The 22,684-nt window shown below is 48.3% G+C and overlaps 1 protein-coding gene across 4 annotated transcripts in view; it reads left to right on the forward strand.

Moving 5' to 3' along the window:
- Nucleotides 1-21,875, forward strand: part of SIAH1 (siah E3 ubiquitin protein ligase 1) — an 81,957-nt gene extending 60,082 nt beyond the window's left edge. Inside the window, exons 1-2 of one of the 4 annotated variants that reach the window (XM_081119735.1) lie at nt 5,150-5,346; nt 19,961-21,869. In XM_081119735.1, coding sequence (XP_080975861.1) covers nt 19,963-20,811 — 849 coding nt within the window. In that variant the 5' untranslated portion in view covers nt 5,150-5,346; nt 19,961-19,962 and the 3' untranslated portion in view covers nt 20,812-21,869. Of the gene's footprint in view, nt 1-5,149; nt 5,347-5,840; nt 6,040-19,960 lie in introns of those variants that run through there. The other 3 variants (XM_081119736.1, XM_081119737.1, XM_081119734.1) reach the window with 3 other exon arrangements.
- The last annotated feature ends 809 nt before the right edge of the window (nt 21,876-22,684 follow it).

Genomic DNA, 22,684 nt, shown 5'->3' on the forward strand with positions numbered 1-22,684 from the left:
CTGAGGTCTGTTGCAGCTTATTATTATTAAATGCATACAGGAAGCCACCATGGGTCCTACGAAGGTTAGTGAGATTAGCAAAGTGAAAAGGAAAGCTGTGAGAACATCGTGGGGGGATTAAATCCTTAACATGATTTCTTATTTTCTTTTTTTAAAATATATCTTTATTGATTTCAGAGAGAGGAAAGGAGAGAGAGAGAGAGAGAAACAGAAACATCAATGATGAGAGAGTCATTGATCGAGCCCACAACCGGGGCATGTGCCCTGACCCCCAATTGCCTGGATCCTAGGTCGACACTCAACCGCTGAACCACGCCCGGCAGGGTCTTAACATGATTTCTAATGAAGAAAAATGATTCGATCTGTGAACAAACTGCTTCTGAAACAGGCTTCTGTGATGAACTGAGTTTGAGAACCGAGGTTCCAGTGTATCTGAAATATATACATATAAAACTATAAATATAATAAACAAAAATATATACTTTGTACACATTTGTATATATGTATAATTTGAATTCATGTTTCTTCAGTCAAGCACCCTGATGTGCCTGAAGATCTGGCTGAGAGGTGTGTCTGAGTGCGCCTCAGTCCAAAAATAGTCACATAAGAAAAGGCGGGAGAGAGGCGGCGGGTGTGTATGTGTATCTTGTTAGGGAAGTCACATGGAAGAGACATAGTGCTATCTAATTTTGACAACGTGGGTCAGTTGTCAAAAACCTGATCAAACCCTGGCTGAGTGGCTCACTGGGTTGGAGCCTTGTCCTGTACACCAAACGGTTGCGGGTTCGATTCCCGGTTGGGGCGTATATGGGAAGCAACTGATCCATGTCTCTCTCTCATATTGATGCTTCTCTCTCTCTCCCTTCCCGCTCGATTGAAAAATCAATAAAAAACCATACATATCCTTGGGTGAGGATTTTTAAAAAATGTTATGTGGTGATGGCAGTGGGGAGGGCGGTGGGTGGAGGTAGAAGAGGGCATAGAGGGGATAAATGGTGATGGAAACATAAAATAAAATAATTTTTACAAAAATCATGGACTAACACAGTTGAGTCGAAACACTTTCCTCTTGGTTCATGTGTTCCCATTTCATCTCTTGGTGAAGTCTCACCAGGCATTGTGGAAAGAAGAGCTGTTTTTGAGAAGATGCCAGTGAGGGGGTATTGACCTTTGACCTGTGTTGAGTGTGAATTCTTATAGGAGCCCAAAACACAGACACTATCACCGGGGCCTGCTTTATTCACAGGGAAAGAGGAAAATAAAGCTGCTTGCTATCTCTGGAATGTCTCCTAGGGCCAGCTAGGGGCCCAGCACGTTCTGTTCCTTCAGAGTAGATGGAATTGCCATTTGATGTGATTTGAGGGGACCGGGCTCCCTACCCTGAAATATTTTCCCCACGTGGCCTGAAAATATTTGGCACTCATCCTGAAACCCCACCGAGCAGACCACTGTCTGGGCTGACCTTACAGTTTACAAAGTGCTTTTCTATAGAGCCAGGGTCTGGAAGCAGATCCGCCTGCCAGTCAGAGAAGGGTGTCTGGTTACTCCACAGGGGGGCTGTTTTCCTTCAAGTGTTTACAATTTATAGCAGTGATGCTCGTGTCCCATCGTACCTCTCCGCCATCCATCCATCCATCCATCCATCCACCCACCCACCCATCCATCCAGTAGGAATTAATCAGGTTGAACCCCTCCTAGATCTAGTCAACAGCAGCAGAGATAGATTAATGAGATGAGTGTTGCATAAAATGAAGTGGGGGGAGGAAGAAGTGATTTGGACTACGCTAGAGAATAGCCCAGGAGAGTCCAGCCAAGAGGCGCACGTGAGAGAACTCCAGAGGCAGAAGTTGCTTCTAACGGACGAGCTTGAGGGCCCCAACACTTCGACACCCTACAGGTGTGTGGTGTCTTCAGGGGACACTCTGTCCTGGGCACCCGCTGGTATATAAGGTAACTCCCTGTCAGCACTGGGCCAAATGTCTGTCATTTTCAGACGACAAAATGCTGTCGGGCAGGAGGAGGACTGGGGATATCAGGGAGCCAACATTTGGTTTCTGCAAAGTAGGGTGTTTGGAACTTTCACGTCCACATTGGCAAGTTCTCCGCGAGGCCGAGAGGTTCTGGGGAGCAGGAACATTGACATCTCGCCCCCATGCTGCTGCTTGGGGCCAAAAAGTGACTCTGGTATCTTTTATAACCCAGTACAAGGCCAGAGGCTAGGCCCAATGCATTGCTTGTGAAAATGAAAATTTAGCTCCAAATTGGAGCGAAACTGAACTCTCTTGACCTTCCCCTCCTCAAAAAAAATGTGAAAAACTGCAGTTCAAATAATGTGATTAGGAACAATGAAATACTGTATTTTGTGTAAGTAAACTGAATCATGTGCTGAAAATTTACACATATATATCAGGTACAGGATTGTATGAACAAAACAGTGGATACAATTCAAAGAATTTGAATTCAAAGGATTTTCAAGGGTAATCTTGAAACAATAATTTTTAGTAGTTACACATTTTTTCTTTAAGGGCAAAGTTTAGAACCTACCCCTGGTAAGATCAGATGTCACTATATGCCTACACTTTTGTATGTACCATGAGTTTGCTTCATGTATACCCTTTCCATTTAGTTGGTTGAAATCTTAGGTCTTTAAAGTATGTTCTATATTTTACCTTGTAAAGTTGAGTTTTGCCTTAATTGAAATAGACAAATCTCAAAATGGCGGCTCTAAAAAGAACCCTCCTTTTTGCTGTTCCTTATTAATTCACCTCCTAGGCCCCTATCCTGTGACTCCAGGGAATCTGCTCCAAAAGCACGGCCCAGCCCTACCCTGACCGGAAGAGCCCCACCCCTGGGGCACGATCTGCAGCCTCCCCATTTCCAGCTGTTTTCTGCCTGGCCCCAGGCGCTTCACAGAAAATGCCTCCAAAACTGGGATTTCCCTTTCCTTCTCAGGGGCTCCCTAGCCATCACCATTCGCCAAGCTGGAAATCTCAGGATAGGCCTTAGAGCACAGCAATGGCGCTGGGCTTGGGCTTGGATCCTGGCTCTGCCACTTTGCAGCTGGGCAAGCTATTTGACCTCGTTGTGCCTCAGTTGCCACATATATGAAATGGGGATAATAATTGTATCACTTCACAGAGTTTCTGCAAGGACTGGTGAAGTAACGTGCACGGCGGGTTCAGAGCAGGCGCTTAAAAACGCTAGCTAATGCTGTTTCCTTTGTCAGCCTCAGCCTTGGCTCTTCACCCTCCTTCACATCCCACCCTCCCTAATCCCACTGATTTCCCTCCAGATGCAGCAGTTGCTCCTGGTGTCTCCAAGACCCTCCTCTCCAAGTCTGTAGCCACTTCTTTGGTTCACAGCTTCATTTTTTGCTGGGACAGAAGTGTTGTCCCTGGTCAGTCTTTGCTCACTGTGGCCAGTCTGCTCAGTGAAGCCCTACCTCCCATCACCCCATTCAGTTTGGGTGCAGGCAAGTCTTCTCTTTTGTGATTGTCCCTTCACATAAGTTACATGGATTTGGAAAACCTTTCCATTTCCCTCTGGAAAACTCCTCCCCCTTTACCAATGCCCAGTTCCAACTTTCTTCCTCAGTGTATCCTTTCTTGGCCTTACCAGCCTCAGAAGTATGGTCAATTGCATAATTTGGCGACCTTGGCCACAAAGCCAGGGCCCCATTGATTTCATCAGCATCAGCATCCTCTCCTTCCATTTCTGGCTCCTCCCTCTAGGGGTCAAAACCCACAGTGGAGATTTTCTTTAGTCAACGGAATTGGGCAGTCTTCTGGCCATGCAAGGCTGTCCTCTGAAACGCTTTCCCCCTTACCCAAGTCCTGCACTCTCCACCTTGGTTAATTCCTCCCGTTCTTTACTCAGCCACCTGTCCTGTTATATACCTGGCCTGTTAATAGTACCTTAGCATCAGGCACCTTTGCTTATTTCCTCTGGAACATTTTTTACAGTTGTAGTGATGCATTTATTTGTGAGATTGGTTAATGTTTGCGTCCCCCACTAGACTGTATATACTCACTGCGTGCAGGGCTAGTGCCTGTTCCCAGAGCCTAGCAGGGTGCCTGGCATGTGGAAGGAAGGAAGGAAGGAACGAAGGGTCTTCCTCCTGGGTCAGCTGCATGACAGAGCACCTTGGAATCCCTCAGCATCGCCGGAGAAGCGCACACCACCATCCACTACTGCGTGCTCCCAATAACTCACCCAATTCTCCCAGTGACTTTTGGGCTTTGGGGATCAGCATCTTGGCAGTAGAGCCTGTGGCTAAAACACGGTTTTTTTGTTTTGTTTTTTTACTTTCCAGACCTCAAAAACAGTGTTTGGCTTTGGTAAGGGTCCCAGAGGAAGTCAGCAGGCACCGTGAGCAGAGCGCCAGGGGGAAGTGGCCGCGCGGGCGCGGGGAGCCCGGGCGCAGGGGCGGCTCGCGGGGGGCGCGCGGGCTTCCTGGTGGCGGGGCGACAGCTCCCCGGGCGGCTTCTAACATGTAAAAAGTAACTTTTTTGCCTCCGCGGAGCACACTGTTTCTACAGAGGGTCCTGCACGGAGCCCCGAGCGGGGCCCGCGTCTCAGGGCCGTGGCCGGTCCCCTCTCACCGTCGCGGAACGGGGGGCGGGTCCACTCGGGCCCCGGGCAGAGAGCGGCGAGGGACTCGCTCTCCAGCTGGAGCCAACCTCTGAGAGTCGTCCGGCTGCGGGGAAAGGGCAGCTCCAACCTACGGGAGGGGCCTGGACCTCGTGTCCCCAGGGTGGGGTCCCCGGTCGGCGGCGGGAAGGCCCCGCGGAGGCGCTGAGCCAGGCGAGCGACCGGGGCGCGCGGGGGCCCGGGTCGCCTTCCCGGCCCAGCGACCCCTCGGGCCCGGGACCAAGCCCCGCGGGCGGCGTTCCCGCGGGGGGCTCGGCGCGGGCGGGCGCGGGGACGCGGGCGCGGAGCCGCCGCGCCGCCGAGGAGCCGGGGCGCCCGCCGCGCCCTCCGGGGCCGCCCGCGAAGCCCGCGCCGCGCCGCGCCTGCGCGCCCGTGCGCCTGCGCGAGGAAGCCCCGCCCCCGGCGGCCGGCGCGGGGCCGCGCCTCCTCATGGCGGCCGCCGCAGTGTGTGGTATTTAGCGGGAGCGCGCGGCGGGCTCGAGGACGCGCGAACGGCGGCGGCGGCGGCGGCCAGGGGGGAGCCGGGGCGGCCGTTGCGGGGCGCGCTCTCGAGCGGCGGCGGCGGCGGCCCGGGGCGTCCGGTCGGTGTCGGCGCGGGGCAGAGGCGGTGGCGCTGCCCGCGGCGGCGGGGTCGGCGGCGGCGACGGAGCGCGTGTGAGCCGGGGCCGGGGTCCGAGGCGCGCTCTCCGCCCGCAGGTGAGTGCGGCTCGGCCTGGAGGGAGGGCCCGCGCGCGGCGCTCGGGAGGCGGCCCGGAGGCCCGGCCGCGGCGGCGGCGGGAGGGCGGCGGCCGGGGCGCGGGGCGCGGCGGCCCCCGGCCCGGCGCCTTTGTCTGGGCCCGACCGGCCGCGAGCGCCGCCCCCCGCCCCTCCCCTCCCGCCGCCGCCCCCGCCCCCCGCGCCCGGGGCCCGCAGCCCGCGTGGGGTGGGCCCGGCGCGGCCGGGCGGGGGCGGGGAGGGGCCCGCTGGCCGCCGGTGGGCGCCGCGCGCCCGGGAGGCGGGCCGGGCGGGGGAGGCGCCCCGCGCTCGCGGCGCCCCGGCCTTTGTTGGGAAGGGTCCGGGGTGCGCGGCCAACATGGCGGAGGTCAGCTGAGCGCGGCCGCGCCGCGGGCCCCCGCCCGTCCCCGCCCGCCCGTCCCCGCCCCGCCGGCCGGTGGCGCCGCGGCTCCCGCCCGCCGCCGGCCGGGTGCTTTGTGCGCTGGGAAGAATGCGGCCGCCTCCCTTGTTTGTGTCGTCGGGAGGAGGTCGCGCCCGCGGCTGCCCGGGAGGCTCCGGCTTCTGCTTGTCAGCCTCGGTTTCCCCGGGCGCCGTTTCTCGGGTACTTTGGGGTCCTTTCCCGACTCTCCCAGGTTTGCAAGTTGGGGATGTGGAATACCTGGGCCACGGTGCTGCGTGAGTTTCTCGCTCCCCGTTCCTGGAAAGGTGCAGACTTTGTTGGCTCTCGCGTCCAGCGTGTGTGGGGAAAAGGCGACCTGCAGCCGGCTGCCCAGAGCCCGCAGCCCCGCTCCTGGCAGCGGCCCCTGTGCCGCCCCCGGCAGGCGCCCGCCAGGGGTCCATCGTTAACAACCCTGGGCGGTCGAGTGTTGGGAGCGACTCGGGCGTCAGGCCGCCGGCTTCGGCTTCAGTCCGGCCCCCCCGGTTCGTGACCTTGGGCGAGCCACCGCGCCTCCCTCGCCTTCATGTTCCCTACCTGCGAAGTGGGCCGGCGGCGCACCTCCTCCTGGGGGTGCTGGGGAGGGGCTTGGAGCCGGGGCCGCCCCGGGGGCGCGTCCGCCGGGCTGCTGGGCGACTCGACTTTGGGGGTTCCCTCGGCACGGCGGGCCCCTTGGAAGTGCCTCGGCCGGAATTTGAGAGATCACGTCATAGGTGGTTGGCTCCTGGTTTTTCTCTCAGTGCATTTTGTTGTTAACATTGAAAACAAGAGGTCTGGGGGAGAACACTGACAGGTGTGAGATGGCGGCGTGTGGAAGTTTCTCTGGGCAGGGCTTGGAGAGGTCTCCTGGGGGCTGGAATTCAGAGGAGCAGGCTGCTTAGGAGGAGGTGCCCTTTGAGCACCTCGGCGCCGGCGGTCAGCGCGCGTCCTAGGACCGAGGTACCGACGTGGGGACCTGGAGCCGCGCGGGGCACCGGTCCTCAGGCGCTGCGGGGAGCAGGGGGCAGCGCGGGGTGGGCCCGCTGCCGGGGCACCTCGCACAGGCTTTGAGGCAGAGTGGGCTCTACAAATGGTGTGAGTTTTTGTTCTGGAAATTAAAGACAGACTTTTATGACCGGGAATGGTTAGTTGCAACCCTAAAGTTTGCTTTGCCACATATTTTCTTTTCAATGGGAAGCATATCCTACTTTTTATTTTTATTTTTTTATCTTTATTGTTGAAAGTATTACTGGATGTCCCGTCTTTCCCCCCATTGATGCCCCGCCACCCTGCTCCCCTCCCCCCAGGCTGCCACATATTTTCTTTAGATACAGTATAGAGTTGGTCTAAATGACCCCTCTTGGCACCCTTCTAGCATGTTTTAGCAACATTTAATAATATTTTAAACTGAAGTACAGTAAATTAATAGAGATGGAACTTTTCAGGGTACGATTCCACAGACTACTAATTCAGAAAGAGATTTATTTCAATTTAGCTTAATATCAGTTGCCTCTAAGCTTTGGGAAATTTTTATAAAATTGCTGTAGAGCAGTATTCTTTAATATCTGATAATCAGGCTAAAATTAATTGGAGTTACAAAGGAAATATCTAGCTATGGCAACTGACATAATTTGAAGACTAGGTCTTTATTTTCAGTGTTTTGAAAACAGGTCTTACATAATGAGGATAAAGCAGTAAGTTTAGTAACTTTGCAGTGACCACTTATATTTTAATTTTTTTTTTTTTAATCCTCACTGGAGGATATTTTTTCCATTGCTTTTCAGAGAGAGTGGAAAGGAGAGAGAGGAAGAGAGAAACATCTATGTGAGAGAGACACATCAACTGGTTGCCTCCTACATGTGCCCCAACCAGGGCCAGCGCTGGGGATCAAGGTACGTGCCCTTGACCAGGAATCGAACCCAAGACCCTTCAGTCTGTGGGCTGATGCTCTAACCACTGAGCAAAACCTGCTGGGGCCCACTTATATTTTAAAGCAGTTGATTTACTCAGTTTCTGAAGAGATCTGTTATAGCCTTTTGGTTAATGCCCCTTGTAAAATGTTTATTTTTATTTTATTTATTTTTTAATCTATCTTTATTGATTTCGGAGAGAGGAAAGGAGAGGGAGAGGGAGAGATAGAAACATCAATGATGAGAGAGTCATTGATCGGCTGCCTCCTGCATACCCCCTGCCGGGGATCGAGCCCAAAACCTGGGCATTTGCCCTGAGTGGGAATCAAACCTTGAACCTCAATCTGGACCACAGGTCAATGCTCAACCACTGAGCCACACCTGCCGGGCAACATGTTTAGATTCTGGATGTTTTGGTATAGACCTCACTACAAACATAATATATGAAAACTTCAGACTCCTTCCCACTTCCTCCCCCCAAAGCCCCCCCCCCCCGAAAAAAACAAACCCCTGGGATAAAATTTTCCTCTTTATAGTGTTTCTTTAATGGTTTCTCTTAAATAATGGTTTTTCTAATGCACTTTGAATTAGTTTTTCGTGGCTATAGTTACTAGCACATCTGCTGCAGAAGAGTAGGGATTGTGGTTTTTATTCCTGTATCATCAGTGCGTACCATGCAATACATACTTGTTTCCTGACATACTATCTGTATGCTGATGACACTCACATCTCTGCTTGCTGAACTCTAGACTCATGTATTCTCTTGCCTGTAGGTCATTTTTCAAATGACTACTTTTTAGAGCAGTTTTAGATTCGCAGCAAAAAAGAAGGTACTGAGATTTCCCATATACTCCAAGTCACCCCTCATACATAGCCTTCCCTATTATCAGTGTCCTCCACAAGAGTGGTACATTTGCTACAGTTGATGTACCTGCATTGACACACATTGTCACCAAAAGTCCATGCTTTACATTCTGGTTCACTCTTGATGTTGTATAGTATGCATTTGACAAATGTAGGTGATATGTATCCACATTTATGTTATTAAGGTACTTCAAAATTATGTCCAAAATGAAAACCTTTATTGTTTCTAACTGTCCACGGTTCTCACCCTCCATATCCAGTTAGTGGTCAAGCCCTGATTTTTCTACTGCCTGGTTACCTCAAATCTGGCATTGCTGCTTTCTCTCTGTCTCTCATTTTCACATTCACTTTCAGTCCTCTTCTGTCTTCTGAGTGGTCTGCCTGCTTCTGGTCTCTGCCCTCCCTCCAGTTCTTCCTCCTGCAGTGTAAATAAGGAGCTTTCTAATATAGTGACCTTAAGGCCACGAGTACAAAGTTTCAAGTTCCTTTCATATGGGTAGACAGACGTACACAGTCCCTCCTGAGCTGGCGCTCTCACTTTCCCACCATTTTCAGCTGTGTGCTTGCAGGTGCCTCTCTGTACTGTATTTTCTCTCTTCCTGTTAAGCTCTGTAATCTCAGGTAGACCTCACTTAGCCGAGATGTTCTTTCTGGACTCTTGCCTTGATTGGGTGCCATCTCTTCTGTTTCCATAGCACATTCTGCTTGGTCCCACTGTAACGTGTATCCTCCTGGACTGTAGTTTTTCTGTAGACATCATTCTCTATATGTCCCCAAAGAGAGAAAGGTTTTGATCACCCTTGTTTGGAGTTTAGCATTGTTCTGGAATGCAGTTGGTGCTCGGTATATATTTATCAAATGACTGACTGATACCCTCACACGACCTTTCGTATGCTTTTCCAGCCTTATCCTCCTGCAGTTTCTCTTTGCCCTGCCTAGTCAAACTGGATTCTTTTTATTCCTTGAACTCTATCTGTACTCTAATGTTTCTGTGCCTTCACACACAGTTGTTCTTAATCTCTAAATGTCTGTCTGTGCCACTTTGGGCAGATGCCTTAACCTCTCTCCATGCCTTAATTTCTTTCCATTAGCAGGGAACCGTTATCAAGTCTGCCACAGGTGGTTCAGAGGACAGGCTTTGGGGGATTAGACCTATTAGACCTGGAGGGGTCTCTTGGCTCTGTCACATATGGTGTTTGTGACTTTAAGCCCCTTGAGAGCAAGGACACTGCCTGCTCTTGCATCTAAAAGCACATTGCCTAATGCAAAGAAAGCGCTTAAATAATTCTAAAAAATTAGTTGAATAAGTTAATTTCTCTAAGTATTACCACATATATTCTAGTGAGGGAAATAAACAGAATTACAAATTGTGATATGTACTGTAAAGGACTCAGGTGCTGAAGTAAAGACTGATGGGGCAGGAGGAGACCTGCTGTCAGAAGTGACTAGAAGCTATGGTGTAAGGGTAAGGAGCTAGCTGCGCTTTGAGGGAGAGTGAGCACCTTGGGCTGAAGGATAGGTACAGGCCCTGAGGCAGGAATGAGCTGGACTGATCCCAGCTCAGAGGAGTGTTGGAGCAGATGGATGGGGAAGAGACAGGCCAGGTCAGGTAGGGAATGTGAGTTTTATTTTAAGGGTACTGAGAAGCCATCAGAAGGTTTTAATGGAAGGAGTAACGTAATCCTCTTTTAACTTTTGAGCTTGCTGTCGCTGCTGTTTGGAGAATTGATTGGCCAGAAGGGCGTTTCTCTGGTCAGGCAGTCGTTGATTATGACCTGGATTAAGGTGGTGGCAGTGGAATGAGGAGAAGTGGATGGATTTGAGAGAAATTTTGGAGGCAGAATTCAGAGGACTTGCTGATGGATTAGATATGCGAGGTGAGGGAAGGATGGAATTAAGTGGTTTCTGGCTTGAGCAACTGTGTGGATCATGGTGGTGGTTCCCATGACTCAGGGGGATGGGGCAGGGATGGGAACAAACTAAAGTTCTGGTGTGCTAGACTTGAAGCATCTAAGGGACATCTAGAATGACCAGTGAGGTAGAAGGGTGGGCAGTAGGGGGTGTGGGTCACAGAAGCCAGATGGGAGATGAAAAAGCATGTCTGGATGTCAGAGAGAACACACCAGTGAAAAGGGAGAGATGAGTGCCAGAGAGGAGGGACGTAAAGTCCTGAGAAGGTGAGAGGACGGTGCCCCAGGGTGCCAAGAGCAGGCCGCTTGTTCCATTCTAAGGGAGTATGTGTGAAGCCATCAGTTGAGAGTATTTCTGGTTAGTGTAGCATCAACTCTTCATAGGTTACTCCTGAGTTTGATCTGCTTTAAAATTTGTTCTGGGGGTGTGTGTGTGTGCACGTGTGCGTGCCCGCCTCCCATCTTGGTCAGGTGGAATGTGGAGTTGAATGGGTTATATTACAGTGTGGAATGGGCACGACATATTCTATAAGTAAGGCTTAGGAAGCACAGCTTAATGCCAAGATGGAGCAAAAGAGCTAACATTTACTGGAATGAGGGGTAATTTTGCATCCTGAGAGACTATAAATCATAATCAAGGCAGTAAAAAGTTGTATTCACACGTGGACACAAAGAGCTGCGTGACTAGTATTGGACGCTTTTGTCTAGGCGCTGGGAGAGCTGTGTGTGCTGCAGCAGCGACTGTTACCAGAATTCTAGCTAGCAGTGTGCGCTGCGGGGCGGACGGTGGCAGAGCCTGTGCCACCCTCTTCCTCTGTCACTCTTTCTTCTTGGCTCTTACCTTTTTTCTTGATACTTTGCTAATGATTTAATGACAAACTCAGACTGTCAGATTCTACCAGTTGATAGAGAAAATTTCAACAAGCAACTCCTTACTAGGGCTAGAGATTTAATGTAAAGAATTTAGGGAAATTTTAATTATTTTGGTCAACTTTTATTAACACGAAAGAAGTGTTAGATGTGAAGTTAAATATTCTGTACCAGACTGAGGAGCAGATTATACTTTTTAATGGGTTATTTGAAAGAAAATGAGATTTAGGAATAAAGCAGACAGTCTGGCTCTGTTCTTATGACTTCTTCAGTTTTCCGACCTTTAATTTCCTCACCTGCAGAGTGGCGATACAACCTGCTTGATGAGGCTTGAGCGTGTATGAAGCTGCTAACACCGTGCCTTACAGGTGTAGGTGCCCAGGTTAGCTTCCTTCACAGCATACTCTGTGATCTGTATCAGATTTCAGACACAGTCCCAACTGAGGTTATTGAAATAACACAGGTTGAAACAACAGTTTTCAGTAAAGTTCTGAATAATCTGGGTCTTTTTATTTAGCAGTTCACTCCAGGGTTCCCAGTATGGCTCTGTGAACATCACTAAGTAAGTTTGTTGTTAGTAACATCTTGAGTGTTGTCACTTTGCATTCCCACCAGCAGTGCTCCACATCCTCACCAGCATCTGGTGGTGTCAGCGCTGGACTTGGCCCTTCTGGTAGGGGTGCAGTGGTATCCTGTTGCTTTAATTCGCATTTCCCTGATGGCAGCTGATGTGGAACGTGTTTTCATGTGCTTGTTTACCATCCTTTTATCTTTGGTAAGGTGTCTGTTAAGGTCTTTGGCCCATTTTTTAATCAGGTTGTTTTATTGTTGAAATGTGTGTTTTTTTTGGTCTTTATTTCAAATGTTGTTAAAGTCAAGAGCAAAGATAACCCCCTGCACAAACTTAAGAACTGTGTACAGAACTTTACAGAACAGAGGAAAAGCTTTAGCTGAGGAGTTCTGTATATATTTTGTGTACTTATCTCTTTGGCAGATATCTTCTCCAGCCTGTGATTCGTCTTCTCACCCTCTGGACAGGGTCTTTTGCAGAGCAGAAAATTTCAGTTTTAATCAAGTCCAGCTTATCAGTTTCTTTCTTGGTTCATGTCTTTTGGTGTTGTTTCCAGAAGTCATTGTCAAACCAAGGTCATCTAGCTAGATTCTCCTGTGTTGTCTTCTAGGGGTTTTATAGTTTTACATTTAGGTCTGTGATTCATATTAATTTTTGTGAAGGTATAAGATCTGTTTCTAGATTTATTTTAACTTCCATATTTGCCAATCCATGGCCCGTTCTTACCTGACCTGTTAGTGGATTCCGAAAACATGGCTGATTGTGCCTTTTTTTTTTTTTTTTTTTACTACTGTCTTACCATATGGTTGTTTATTATAATTATTTGCACCTTGCTAAGGTTTATAATACTTACATTCTAATTTGTAATTATAATGCCTACAGTTTAGTGTTAGTTCTGTATTTAAATGGAGTCACTGTTAACTAACTTCAGTCTTTTTACAGCTGAATCACCATTTCTAAATTAAATAACTTTGATTTATTACTTGATTGGTTTGATGTTTCCCACCCCCCCATCAAATAATTTTATTAAGGGTTCATGGATACTGTATTCCTTGAGTTCTTGCATATCTGCTTGTTGTATTTTTCTTATTTTTTTTCTAATTATAGAAATAATACAATTTCCTTATAAGACTATAATAAAGCATAGTTTATTCTAATATTGATGCACATGTGAGTTTTCATGTATCTTGTTTAATCCCTGCCTTCCCTTGATTTCTGGGATACTACCCTCTCCCAGTTTTCTCTTTCCTTTGCTTTTTCTTCTCAGTTCTTTAGACTTTTGCTACCCAGTGTGGGCCTTAACCAGCAGCAGTGGCCACACCTGGGGGCTGGTTAAACATGCAGACTCTCAGGCTCTGAATCAGAATCTGCGTTTTAACAAGACCCCCTGATGATTAGTGAGCACAGTGAGGTTTGAGAACTCTTGTAGCCTAGGGGCTCCTACCTTTTCCTTTAAGGAACCCATCTTTAAGTGTTGTGATTTTTCTTATTTTAGGTAAGTTCCTCCTCTTTAGTCTCCAGCCTTAACTCTTCTTCTGTGTATCAACTGCTTTTTTTATTAGACATCTCACAGGCATCTCCTACTTTGCATCTCATCTATTTTCTTTTTTTGTTGTTAATCCTTACCAGAGGATATTTTTTCCATTGCTTTTCAGAGACAGTGGAAGGGAGAGAGAGACACACACATCAGTTGGTTGCCTCGCACATGTGCCCCGACCAGGGCTGGGGATCAAACTGAGGTGCCTGCCCTTGGCCTGAATGAAACCCGGGACCCATCAGTCCATGGGCCGCCGCTCTAACCACTGAGCAAGACTAGCCAGGGCTCATCTCAACTATTTTCATATTTCAGTATCTAATATAGTAGTGCCTCATAGGTTTTGATTAAGTTATGCTATTTTTTTTAACCGGAAGTGGAAGTCTCAGAATACAGTGATAGAGGCAGTAAAAAAAGGAAATGTACTTTGCTTTATGAATTTGATTTAGAGTTTGCATTTTCCTTTCCATTCACTGTCTTCACTTTTGTTCAGACTTCTGTGTTTATAGCAGCCTTTTCTTAAGTCCTTTGTCCTGCGCTTTCCCCACATCAGACCTTCAGTCTACTAGGCACAAACTTTTCTTCTATACCTATAAGTTTTCAGAATTACCTTCAGGAAGAGGGAGCTTTTAGGAAAATATGTACAATTAAAATTTTTTTCTTATTTGCTGCAGTTCTGGAAACTAAAAATAGGTTATTTTTTTTCTTAGCATTGTTTTATAACGAAGTTTGATATTTAACTTGGCATTTTAAGCTGTTCAGTTTTTAATGAGACTTGCCTAAATTTTAATTTTGTCAGTGTGTGAAAAGTAAATCTTAAAAATGCAATTTTTAACATTATGTTTAACAAACATTTTCTTTTTTCTCTTTTTAAATATATCTTTATTGATTTCAGAGAGAGGAAAGGAGAGGGAGAGAGAGAGATAGAAACATCAATGATGAGAGTCATTGATCGGCTGTCTCCTGCATGCCCCCCGACTGGGGATCGAGCCCACAACCCAGGCATGTGCCCTGACCGGGAATCGAACCCTGATCGCCTGCTCAACCACTGAGCCACACCTGGCTGGGCTTAACAAACATTTTTTGCATAATTCCCATCATAATATCAAATGTAGAAAGTACCTTTTTTTGCAAAAAACAGTTGAGGAAAGCCCTTACATGTTTTGAATGTAGTAGTTTCATTTAACCCCTTGATTTCTAAAACAGAGCAAATTCATACCTTGAACCTGTGCTTTTATGTTACAGTAAATATGTCGTTCCTAGGAATAATTTTTGGAGAAGTAAAAGGGGTAATGATACTTGTAGCCTATCTTTTTACTAAACTAAGAATGCAAATTTTACTTCCTATTTTAACTTTTCACATTTCTCAGTCAGACTAATCTTTATAAAGCAGCTTCTTTATTGTCCCCTTTGAAGGAAATACAGCTAAAAACCACCAGTCTCCCACCACTCGGATAACTAAACCATTGGTCATTTTCTGGTGCATGGCCTTCCTGATTCTCACGCCCCACCCTGCACCTCCCATGTATGTTCTCTTCGTAACTTGCTTTATGACACATTGTGATGCATTTTCTATGTCTGACTACTTCTCCATTTTAAACTTATTTTGTAAGTAACTGTTAGCTTTATGCTGCTGCTGCTGTAACATAACATTTTCACAGGTAGACATTTTTGAGGGGCATGATTTGCCTACTATTGTAACATTTGTAAACTAGAAGAAAATGGTAGGCACAACATTATGTCTATTAGAGTAGCCAGGCATGCGGCTATGACTAATCAAAGGAATTCTTCACCAGCCACTTAATAAAAGGAAACAAGTTCCCACGTGAAATTGAGATTAAAAGTCCATCTACCTCTGTAAGTATGTTGATATGTCAAAGCAATGGTTATAAATGCTCTGAAATTAGTAAGACAGTATTAAAGGCTGCTTCTCAAATGTTTTTATTTAGAGTGAAACCTATTTAAACTTCATCCCAAACTGGGCTTGAGCTGTAGTGTTTAGAAAGTGTAGGTGATTAGTGCACTCTTGCAAAATTTTGGATTTTTGCTTGCTTTAGCTTCTCTAGGCTTGTCTTAGTGTATTGTAGTTTTTGTGAAATTTTCAGCTCTTTGTGAAACCAGTGTAGATGAGTATTATACTTAGTTGAGAAATTATTTTAAGGTTTACTGTAGTAAAAATTAGGGATGTGCTAGTTGGTCTCCAGCAGACACATTGGGTCATCTTTACAAGCAGAAGGCATCTTGTAGATTGTAAGTCTGGAACCAACTAGTCCCTGGTCTCTAACTAGTTGATGACCCAGGCAAGTCAGTTTTGGAGGTCTCAGGTGAATGCTTAAATATTTTGGAATTGGATCTCCTATGATATACATAGTTACGCACTGCCGTTAATCCAGACAAAAGCCACTCAGGCTGGAGATGTGTCAGTTTTACAGTTGCGCAGGGGCTAACGACTGGCTTTGAATCCAAGTGTAGATGACTCCAGCACTTCTGTTACTGCCCTGAGTCATGGTGAGAAGTCCGTCCACAGAGTAAGGGTTTTCAGACAGTAAGACATCATATAGTTCCTTTGGAAGTTTGGGAAATCGTGAAATTTTTGCTTGAGGAACCAGTACTCCACTTATTTTATACTTTTGGGTTCTGCCTTAATTCTGTTTAGAAAGTTTCTTTGCCTAAAACAATGGAAGTCTCCTTTCCTAGAAACCTGAGACCTATCTGGAATGAATATATATTAGAAAATAAAATGTAGGTAATAATTTATGTGTCGATGTTTTGCGTAGCTTAATAGTACAATAAGATTGAGGTGATTGAACACACTGTTAATAGTGTGGGACGTGATTAGAGTTAACATGCGATGCGGAAAGTGGGTAATCTACAGTCTCCTGCCCGGGGTGCGGCCCTGTCCCAGCTCCCGCTGCGGGAAGGGCCGCCCGAGCCCGCTGCAGTGACCGGAGCTGCAGTGACCGGAGCTGCAGTGACCGGAGCTGCAGTGACCGGAGCTGCAGTGACCGGAGCTGCAGTGACCGGAGCTGCAGTGACCGGAGCTGCAGTGACCGGAGCTGCAGTGACCGGAGCTGGCGCAGAGTGGCCCAGGCCCAGGCCCGGGCGCTGTGGGCCAGGCGGTGCTCGGAGGAACCAGCCGCCGTGTCCAGTGAGGCCGCGCAGGACGCTTTCCCAGCGTGGGCGGCGGAAGCAGCTCAGCAGGGGCGTTAGGCTCCACTGCAGTGTTTCTGAGGCGAGGGGGCGTCTGGAGTTGGTGCTGACGGCGTGGAAATGGAGAGGTGAGCGAGCTGAGCGAACCGTAGCCGTAGCCGGCGACGGGGAGAGCGCTGGAGCTCGAGCGCCCTGGGGAAGGCGCCCGCCTCCCGCAGCCTCCCCGCGCGGACTGGAGCTCAGTGGAAACCACACGGAATCGCGGAGGGCCCAGTGTGTGCCGACAACCAGCGCGTCTCGACCTAAATGAAGATGAGCCGGGGGTGGAGATGCTGGGGGTCAGGAGGCTCGGCCCCCTGGGTGGGAGTCGGGGGTGCAGCGCCGCAGTGGGTGGGGCTTGGGCGGGGCTGAGCCTGCGGGCCCTCCCCTGGCCTCACCCCTTCCCCTCCCCGTTGCCCGCCCCCAGGCTCTGTCCCGCGCAGCCTGCCCGCCTGCTCCCCGGGTGGGCGGCCACAGGGCTCTGAGCTGCCCACGCCGGGCACGCCGCCCGTCCAGGGTCCGCCGCTGGGCATCTGCAGCCCGCCCTGCCCCGAACTGGCCGCAGCCTGGCTCGTGGTCTGGGGCGCACGAGCTGCCGGGCGGCTCAGCGATGGCGCGCGTGGTTTTGAGCCCGAGCACAGGCGGAGTTGAGCTGAGGGCGGCGAGAGGAGAGGCTTCCGTGGCCTCGGTCGCCGCGCGTCTGAGGAGGGAGTGGGGCGGGTGGGGCGGGTGCTCCCGTTCGCCTCTTGACAGCCTCCCCCCGCGCTGGGAGCGGGAGCTGCACCGAGGGCCTGTGCCCGCCGGGTCTGCCCCGGGCGCGGCTGGGCGCCGCCCGACTGCCCGGCACCAAGCGGGCTCCTTGTCTGTGCTCCTGGGGGCGCGTCCTGCTGTCCTGCTCGCGTGCTCACCAGCCTCCGGGACAGGAGGAGACGAGGCATTGGCGTGGAGGAGGCCGGGCTGCGTAAACGGTGGACCCGGGAAGTTGTGAGCTGGTGGGATCTGACGACCCGGACGGGCTGCAGCGTCCTCGAGCTCACAGTGGCCTTTTGATTTGCATCTAAATCAAACTTCAGGTGACACCATGACTTGTGCAGAGCTGCCCGTGACTCCTGGAGCCTTGCCCACTGCAGGGCTGCGTGTGGGGGGGATGCTTTCCTAGTTGAATATGCAGCTGGGCTCTACCTTTGGAGCTTTGGGAGATTCTAGCAGCTGCTGTCTTGTGAATGTAATACCTCCATTCACAAGAAATACCAGCGGCATTTCCCGCGTTTTCACACTTTGAATAGGAATTTTAATTGTGCTTTCCACAATTATGTTTGGAAAAATAATAATGTATATTGTACCATGAATATGAACTATTGTTAAATGTTTAACTATTTTGCTAGGCCAGGAAATTAAATGGTGGTGCTTTTCTTGCTTAGTAGTTACATTTACTACAAACTGATTTACTGACCCTCGCGATTAGCTGTTTTGATTTAGTGATTTGAAAGGCTTTGGTGGCTTAGACTTTTTTGCCCAGGGAACCACTTTCCAATTATGTTAATCACTAAGTGAGCAGCACAAAATGGACCTTGAAGTAGGCATGTAGCCCACACAGGCGTTTGGCAGTGCTGACCCATTGCTTTCAAGTGACCTAAAATGCCAGGTCATCACCGGGAACCTCCTGGGAGGCCTGGATTATAGGAGAGCTACTTTGTAGTTCCTTTGTGGGCTAGAACTCTGGTTGTGGGGGGCTTCAGATGATGGGCACGGTTGTCTGTGCTGCGTCCATGTGATGAGCTGCATTATTATGGACTTTTGCTGTACTTGTTTCCCCTTGAACTTGAGAATATTTTCGTGACAGTGAGGTTGATCTCTTTTGCACCCTCAGCCCCCATGTTAAAGTGTTTATTCTGGAGTAATGTAGAACCCAAATTGCACTTACACGGTCACATCGGAAGCCAGCATTGTTCTCAAAATTAAATTTTTGTAACAGAATAACGATTGTGATTGAGAAAATATTAAGTTGGAGGCATTAAATACTAATTTTGTAGAAATATGGTATATATAGTTATTGGGACTATACTCTTAGGCCAGTAGGCTGGTCTTTTGTTAGGGAAGCCAAGACATAGATTGTTTCCTGGGGAAAGGTGCCGTTTTATCTTTCATTCAGCCTGGATGTTACATTGTTAGTCATTTCTTCCAGATGACATCTCTTCCTTAAATGCTTTTTGCATTTTTGTGCTGATGCATCTTTCAGCAGCAGTGGTGAGCCCTAGGGTACAAGGAATTCTTTACCTGTGGGTGCACCTCCCCACCCCCCCCAAGTGTTGTGTGTCTCTGGTGCTTTTATCTTTATTCTTTATTACCTTCTTTTCCGACTCTCCTTCTCCTTTGCAAATCATACCTGATTTATATTGTGGAATGGGAGTAGAATAGAATGGTTTATTTTCTCTAGATATCAGACTAAACACTTTGAGAAAACAGACAGCCTTGCATTTGTTCTCTACCTCCCTCACTTTTGAGGGGGCACCTCACAGTAGGAAACAAGTTAATGTCCAGCTGATGAAGATGTTTGATGGGGTGGCAGCTGGCCCTTGTGATCACCTCCATTCCTCGAGCGTACCTCCAGAGCAGATAACTGGTTGCCATCAGTTCATCAGAATCGATACCTTGGTGATTCTTTGGGTGACTTACAACCTGGTACCTATCAGCAGCTGACTCAGACTGGGAAAGAACAGGCTGAGCAGGGGAATGGGACCCAGAGGGAGGAGAAAGTCCAGGAGAGACTGATGCGATGGAACTTTAGCTGCTTGGGCAGTGCTTCTCAGTTGCTCATGGCCTAGGGTGTATTTCAGCACTTACTCTACCGGTGCATCAAGGATGGCTTTCACTTTTTTTCTTTAGGAGGGAATTCTAGCCCTGGCCAGTTTGACTCAGTGGTGAGAGCATCAGCCTGTGGACCGAAGGGTCCCGGGTTCGATTCCAGCCAAGGGCGCTTAACCTCGTTGCAGGCTCTATCCCTGGCCCTGGTCAGGATACATGTGGGAGGCAACCAGTTGATGTGTCTCTCACATCAATACTTCTCCCCCCCCCCAAAAAAAAAGCAGTGGAAAAAATACCCTCAGGTGAGGATTAAAACCCAACAGGAATTCTGAGGTGTTCTGGGACATTTTGAAGAGAGAGTTCACCCAGCATGTAACTCCTAATCAAAATGCATATTTTGTGTAATTATGGTGTTTTTTTTAACCGTTTGTTTTCCTTCATTGTTTTGCTCACAGTAAATTTTGCATGAAACACATATAATTATTTTTCTACTTCCTCCTTTTACTTCTATTTATGTTTTTATTACAGAAATGAGCCGCCAGACTGCGACAGCGTTACCTACTGGGACCTCCAAGTGCACACCGTCCCAGAGGGTGCCCGCCCTGACGGGCACCACTGCCTCCAACAATGACTTGGCCAGTCTCTTTGAGTGTCCTGTCTGCTTTGACTATGTGTTACCACCCATTCTTCAGTGTCAGAGTGGCCATCTTGTCTGTAGCAACTGTCGCCCAAAGCTCACATGTTGTCCCACCTGCCGGGGCCCCTTGGGATCCATTCGCAACTTGGCTATGGAGAAAGTGGCCAATTCGGTACTTTTCCCTTGTAAATATGCCTCTTCCGGGTGTGAAATAACTCTGCCACACACAGAAAAAGCAGACCACGAAGAGCTCTGTGAGTTTCGGCCTTACTCCTGCCCGTGCCCCGGTGCTTCCTGTAAGTGGCAAGGCTCTTTGGATGCTGTCATGCCTCATCTGATGCATCAGCACAAGTCCATCACAACCCTGCAGGGGGAGGATATAGTCTTCCTTGCTACAGACATCAATCTTCCCGGGGCTGTGGACTGGGTGATGATGCAGTCCTGCTTCGGCTTTCACTTCATGCTAGTCTTGGAGAAGCAGGAGAAGTATGACGGGCACCAGCAGTTCTTTGCGATTGTACAGCTGATAGGAACACGCAAGCAAGCTGAAAATTTTGCTTATCGACTTGAGCTAAATGGGCATAGGCGGCGATTGACTTGGGAAGCCACTCCTCGGTCTATTCATGAGGGAATTGCAACAGCCATTATGAATAGTGACTGTCTAGTCTTTGACACCAGCATTGCACAGCTTTTTGCAGAAAATGGCAATTTAGGCATCAATGTAACTATTTCCATGTGTTGAAACGGCAATCAAACATTTTCTGGCCAGTGTTTAAAACCATTGCATTCAATTTTACAGAGAATAGGCACCCTTCTGCCTGCCAACCTGAAACTTTTGGTAGGTGGAGCGAGTCACATGAAGGTAAATAAAAGGAAAGGCTGTTGAATACAGGAAACAGTTGCATGTAGTAACACTAATATATTTAAAATAAGTCAACAGTAAACCACTGAAAATATATATATATATACATCCAGATGGGCATCTTTTGTATTAAGGAAGGAAGCATTGTAAAATAATTCTGAATTTGTGTTTGTTGTAGATTGAGTGTACTGTTGAAAAATACTGGGTTTTTGTTTTTGCGTGAGTGTGTGAGTGTGCGCGCGCGCGTGTGCTTGGGTTTTTTTTTCTTTAACTGACAAGCCATGTTGAGTGGTCTTGGGCCACTGCTTCCCCCTTTTTGAGTCAATACATAGTGCTGCTGTGTGTGTATATTTGTGTGTGTATTTGCTAATTTTTATTAATTCTAGTTTTTCATTAAATAAATTTGACTTTCTTTTCTGTAATTCAGGCTTTTTCCACCTTTTTTTGTACCTTTTTAAAGTTAGTGTTTATTTTGATATGCATAATTGTTTATGGTAAAGTTTATGTGTGTGTCCCATACATATTTTTTTCTCCCCATTAATCAGTTCATTAGAAATACTTTAAATTCAGCTATCCTGTGAAGGTAAGAGTTCCAGAAAGGGAAGGTAACATCGGAAAAGATGATCAGAAGCTATTTAAAGCAGCTATACGATGGTCGGTCTTTCTCTTTTTCTCTCCAGTTGAGTCATACCTTCAAACTTATTCTTTGAAAGGTTAGGATATACTGATTTTTTAAAATACTGAAAAACCCAGCCCGCCCCCCAACATCTTGGACAAATCACACGTTTAAAATTTGTTTTCGTATTTATTGGTTTTGCAAAAGAAGGCATAGTCTTACACAGTATTTGTAATTAAAAGCAAATCATTTGTTTAAAAAAAGGCAGTTTGCAAAAAAAATGTTTTTGGTCTTTTATAACTCTCATTAAAAGAATATCTGGCAAATTAAGAACTCTTGTGTTTGCTTTGCTGTTTGATTAAAATCCAGAGTTACCTCCCTTTTCAATTCTGTGCTTTATAGCGGACAGTGGTGCGCTGCTTTGAAATATGGTGGGTTTTATGCTCAAGTACAGCACAGGGATGGGTACAGGCCACAGTGAGTCCTGGGTCTGGCTCGTCCTACCAGCACATTTGGATTTACTAGCAGGTCCAAGCAGCCTGGATAACTTGCGGCCCTGTCCCAGCCAAGGAGTTCCAAGGTGTCCTCATACGCCCGCTTTACAGTTTGAAATGGAAGATTCTGGAGTCCATTACTGGCTGTGACAGTCATTAGACATCACTCGGTTACTTAACATTGCATTCTAACTTAATATTCGTAATTACACGGGCTTGGGTACTACAGTCTGCACCGTACAGGTAAGGAAAGCTGTGATCCAGGAGCTCGCTTGGCCTAGCTGTCCATACCCTGGGTGCGTCATGGGAGGGGAGAGATGTGGGAGTCCCCAGACCTGGGGGTCGGCACAGGCATACAAGGAGCTGGGGCCGGTCAGAATAATGAGCCTGCCTGCCTCTGGGGCCTGGGCTTTGGGAGGCGACAGGCGTTCGGGGCTGGTGTGTTTCTGTGGCTTTGCTAACATGTGCCGCTCTGCCTGGCTTGATGTCGTAAGTGCTACTCCCCTCGCAGAAGGGACGTGTTGGGGTGTGGACCTCAGAGTTCACTTAACCTGAACACTTCATTTCCCACAGAGACTAACCGCTGGCTGTGCTTTCACATCTTTGCCCAGTTCCCCTTCTACCTGTTTCCAGGACTCTGCAA

The sequence above is a fragment of the Miniopterus schreibersii genome (genome assembly GCF_964146895.1).
Source record: "Miniopterus schreibersii genome assembly, chromosome: 18".
In the NCBI taxonomy this organism is placed as follows: domain Eukaryota; kingdom Metazoa; phylum Chordata; class Mammalia; order Chiroptera; family Miniopteridae; genus Miniopterus; species Miniopterus schreibersii.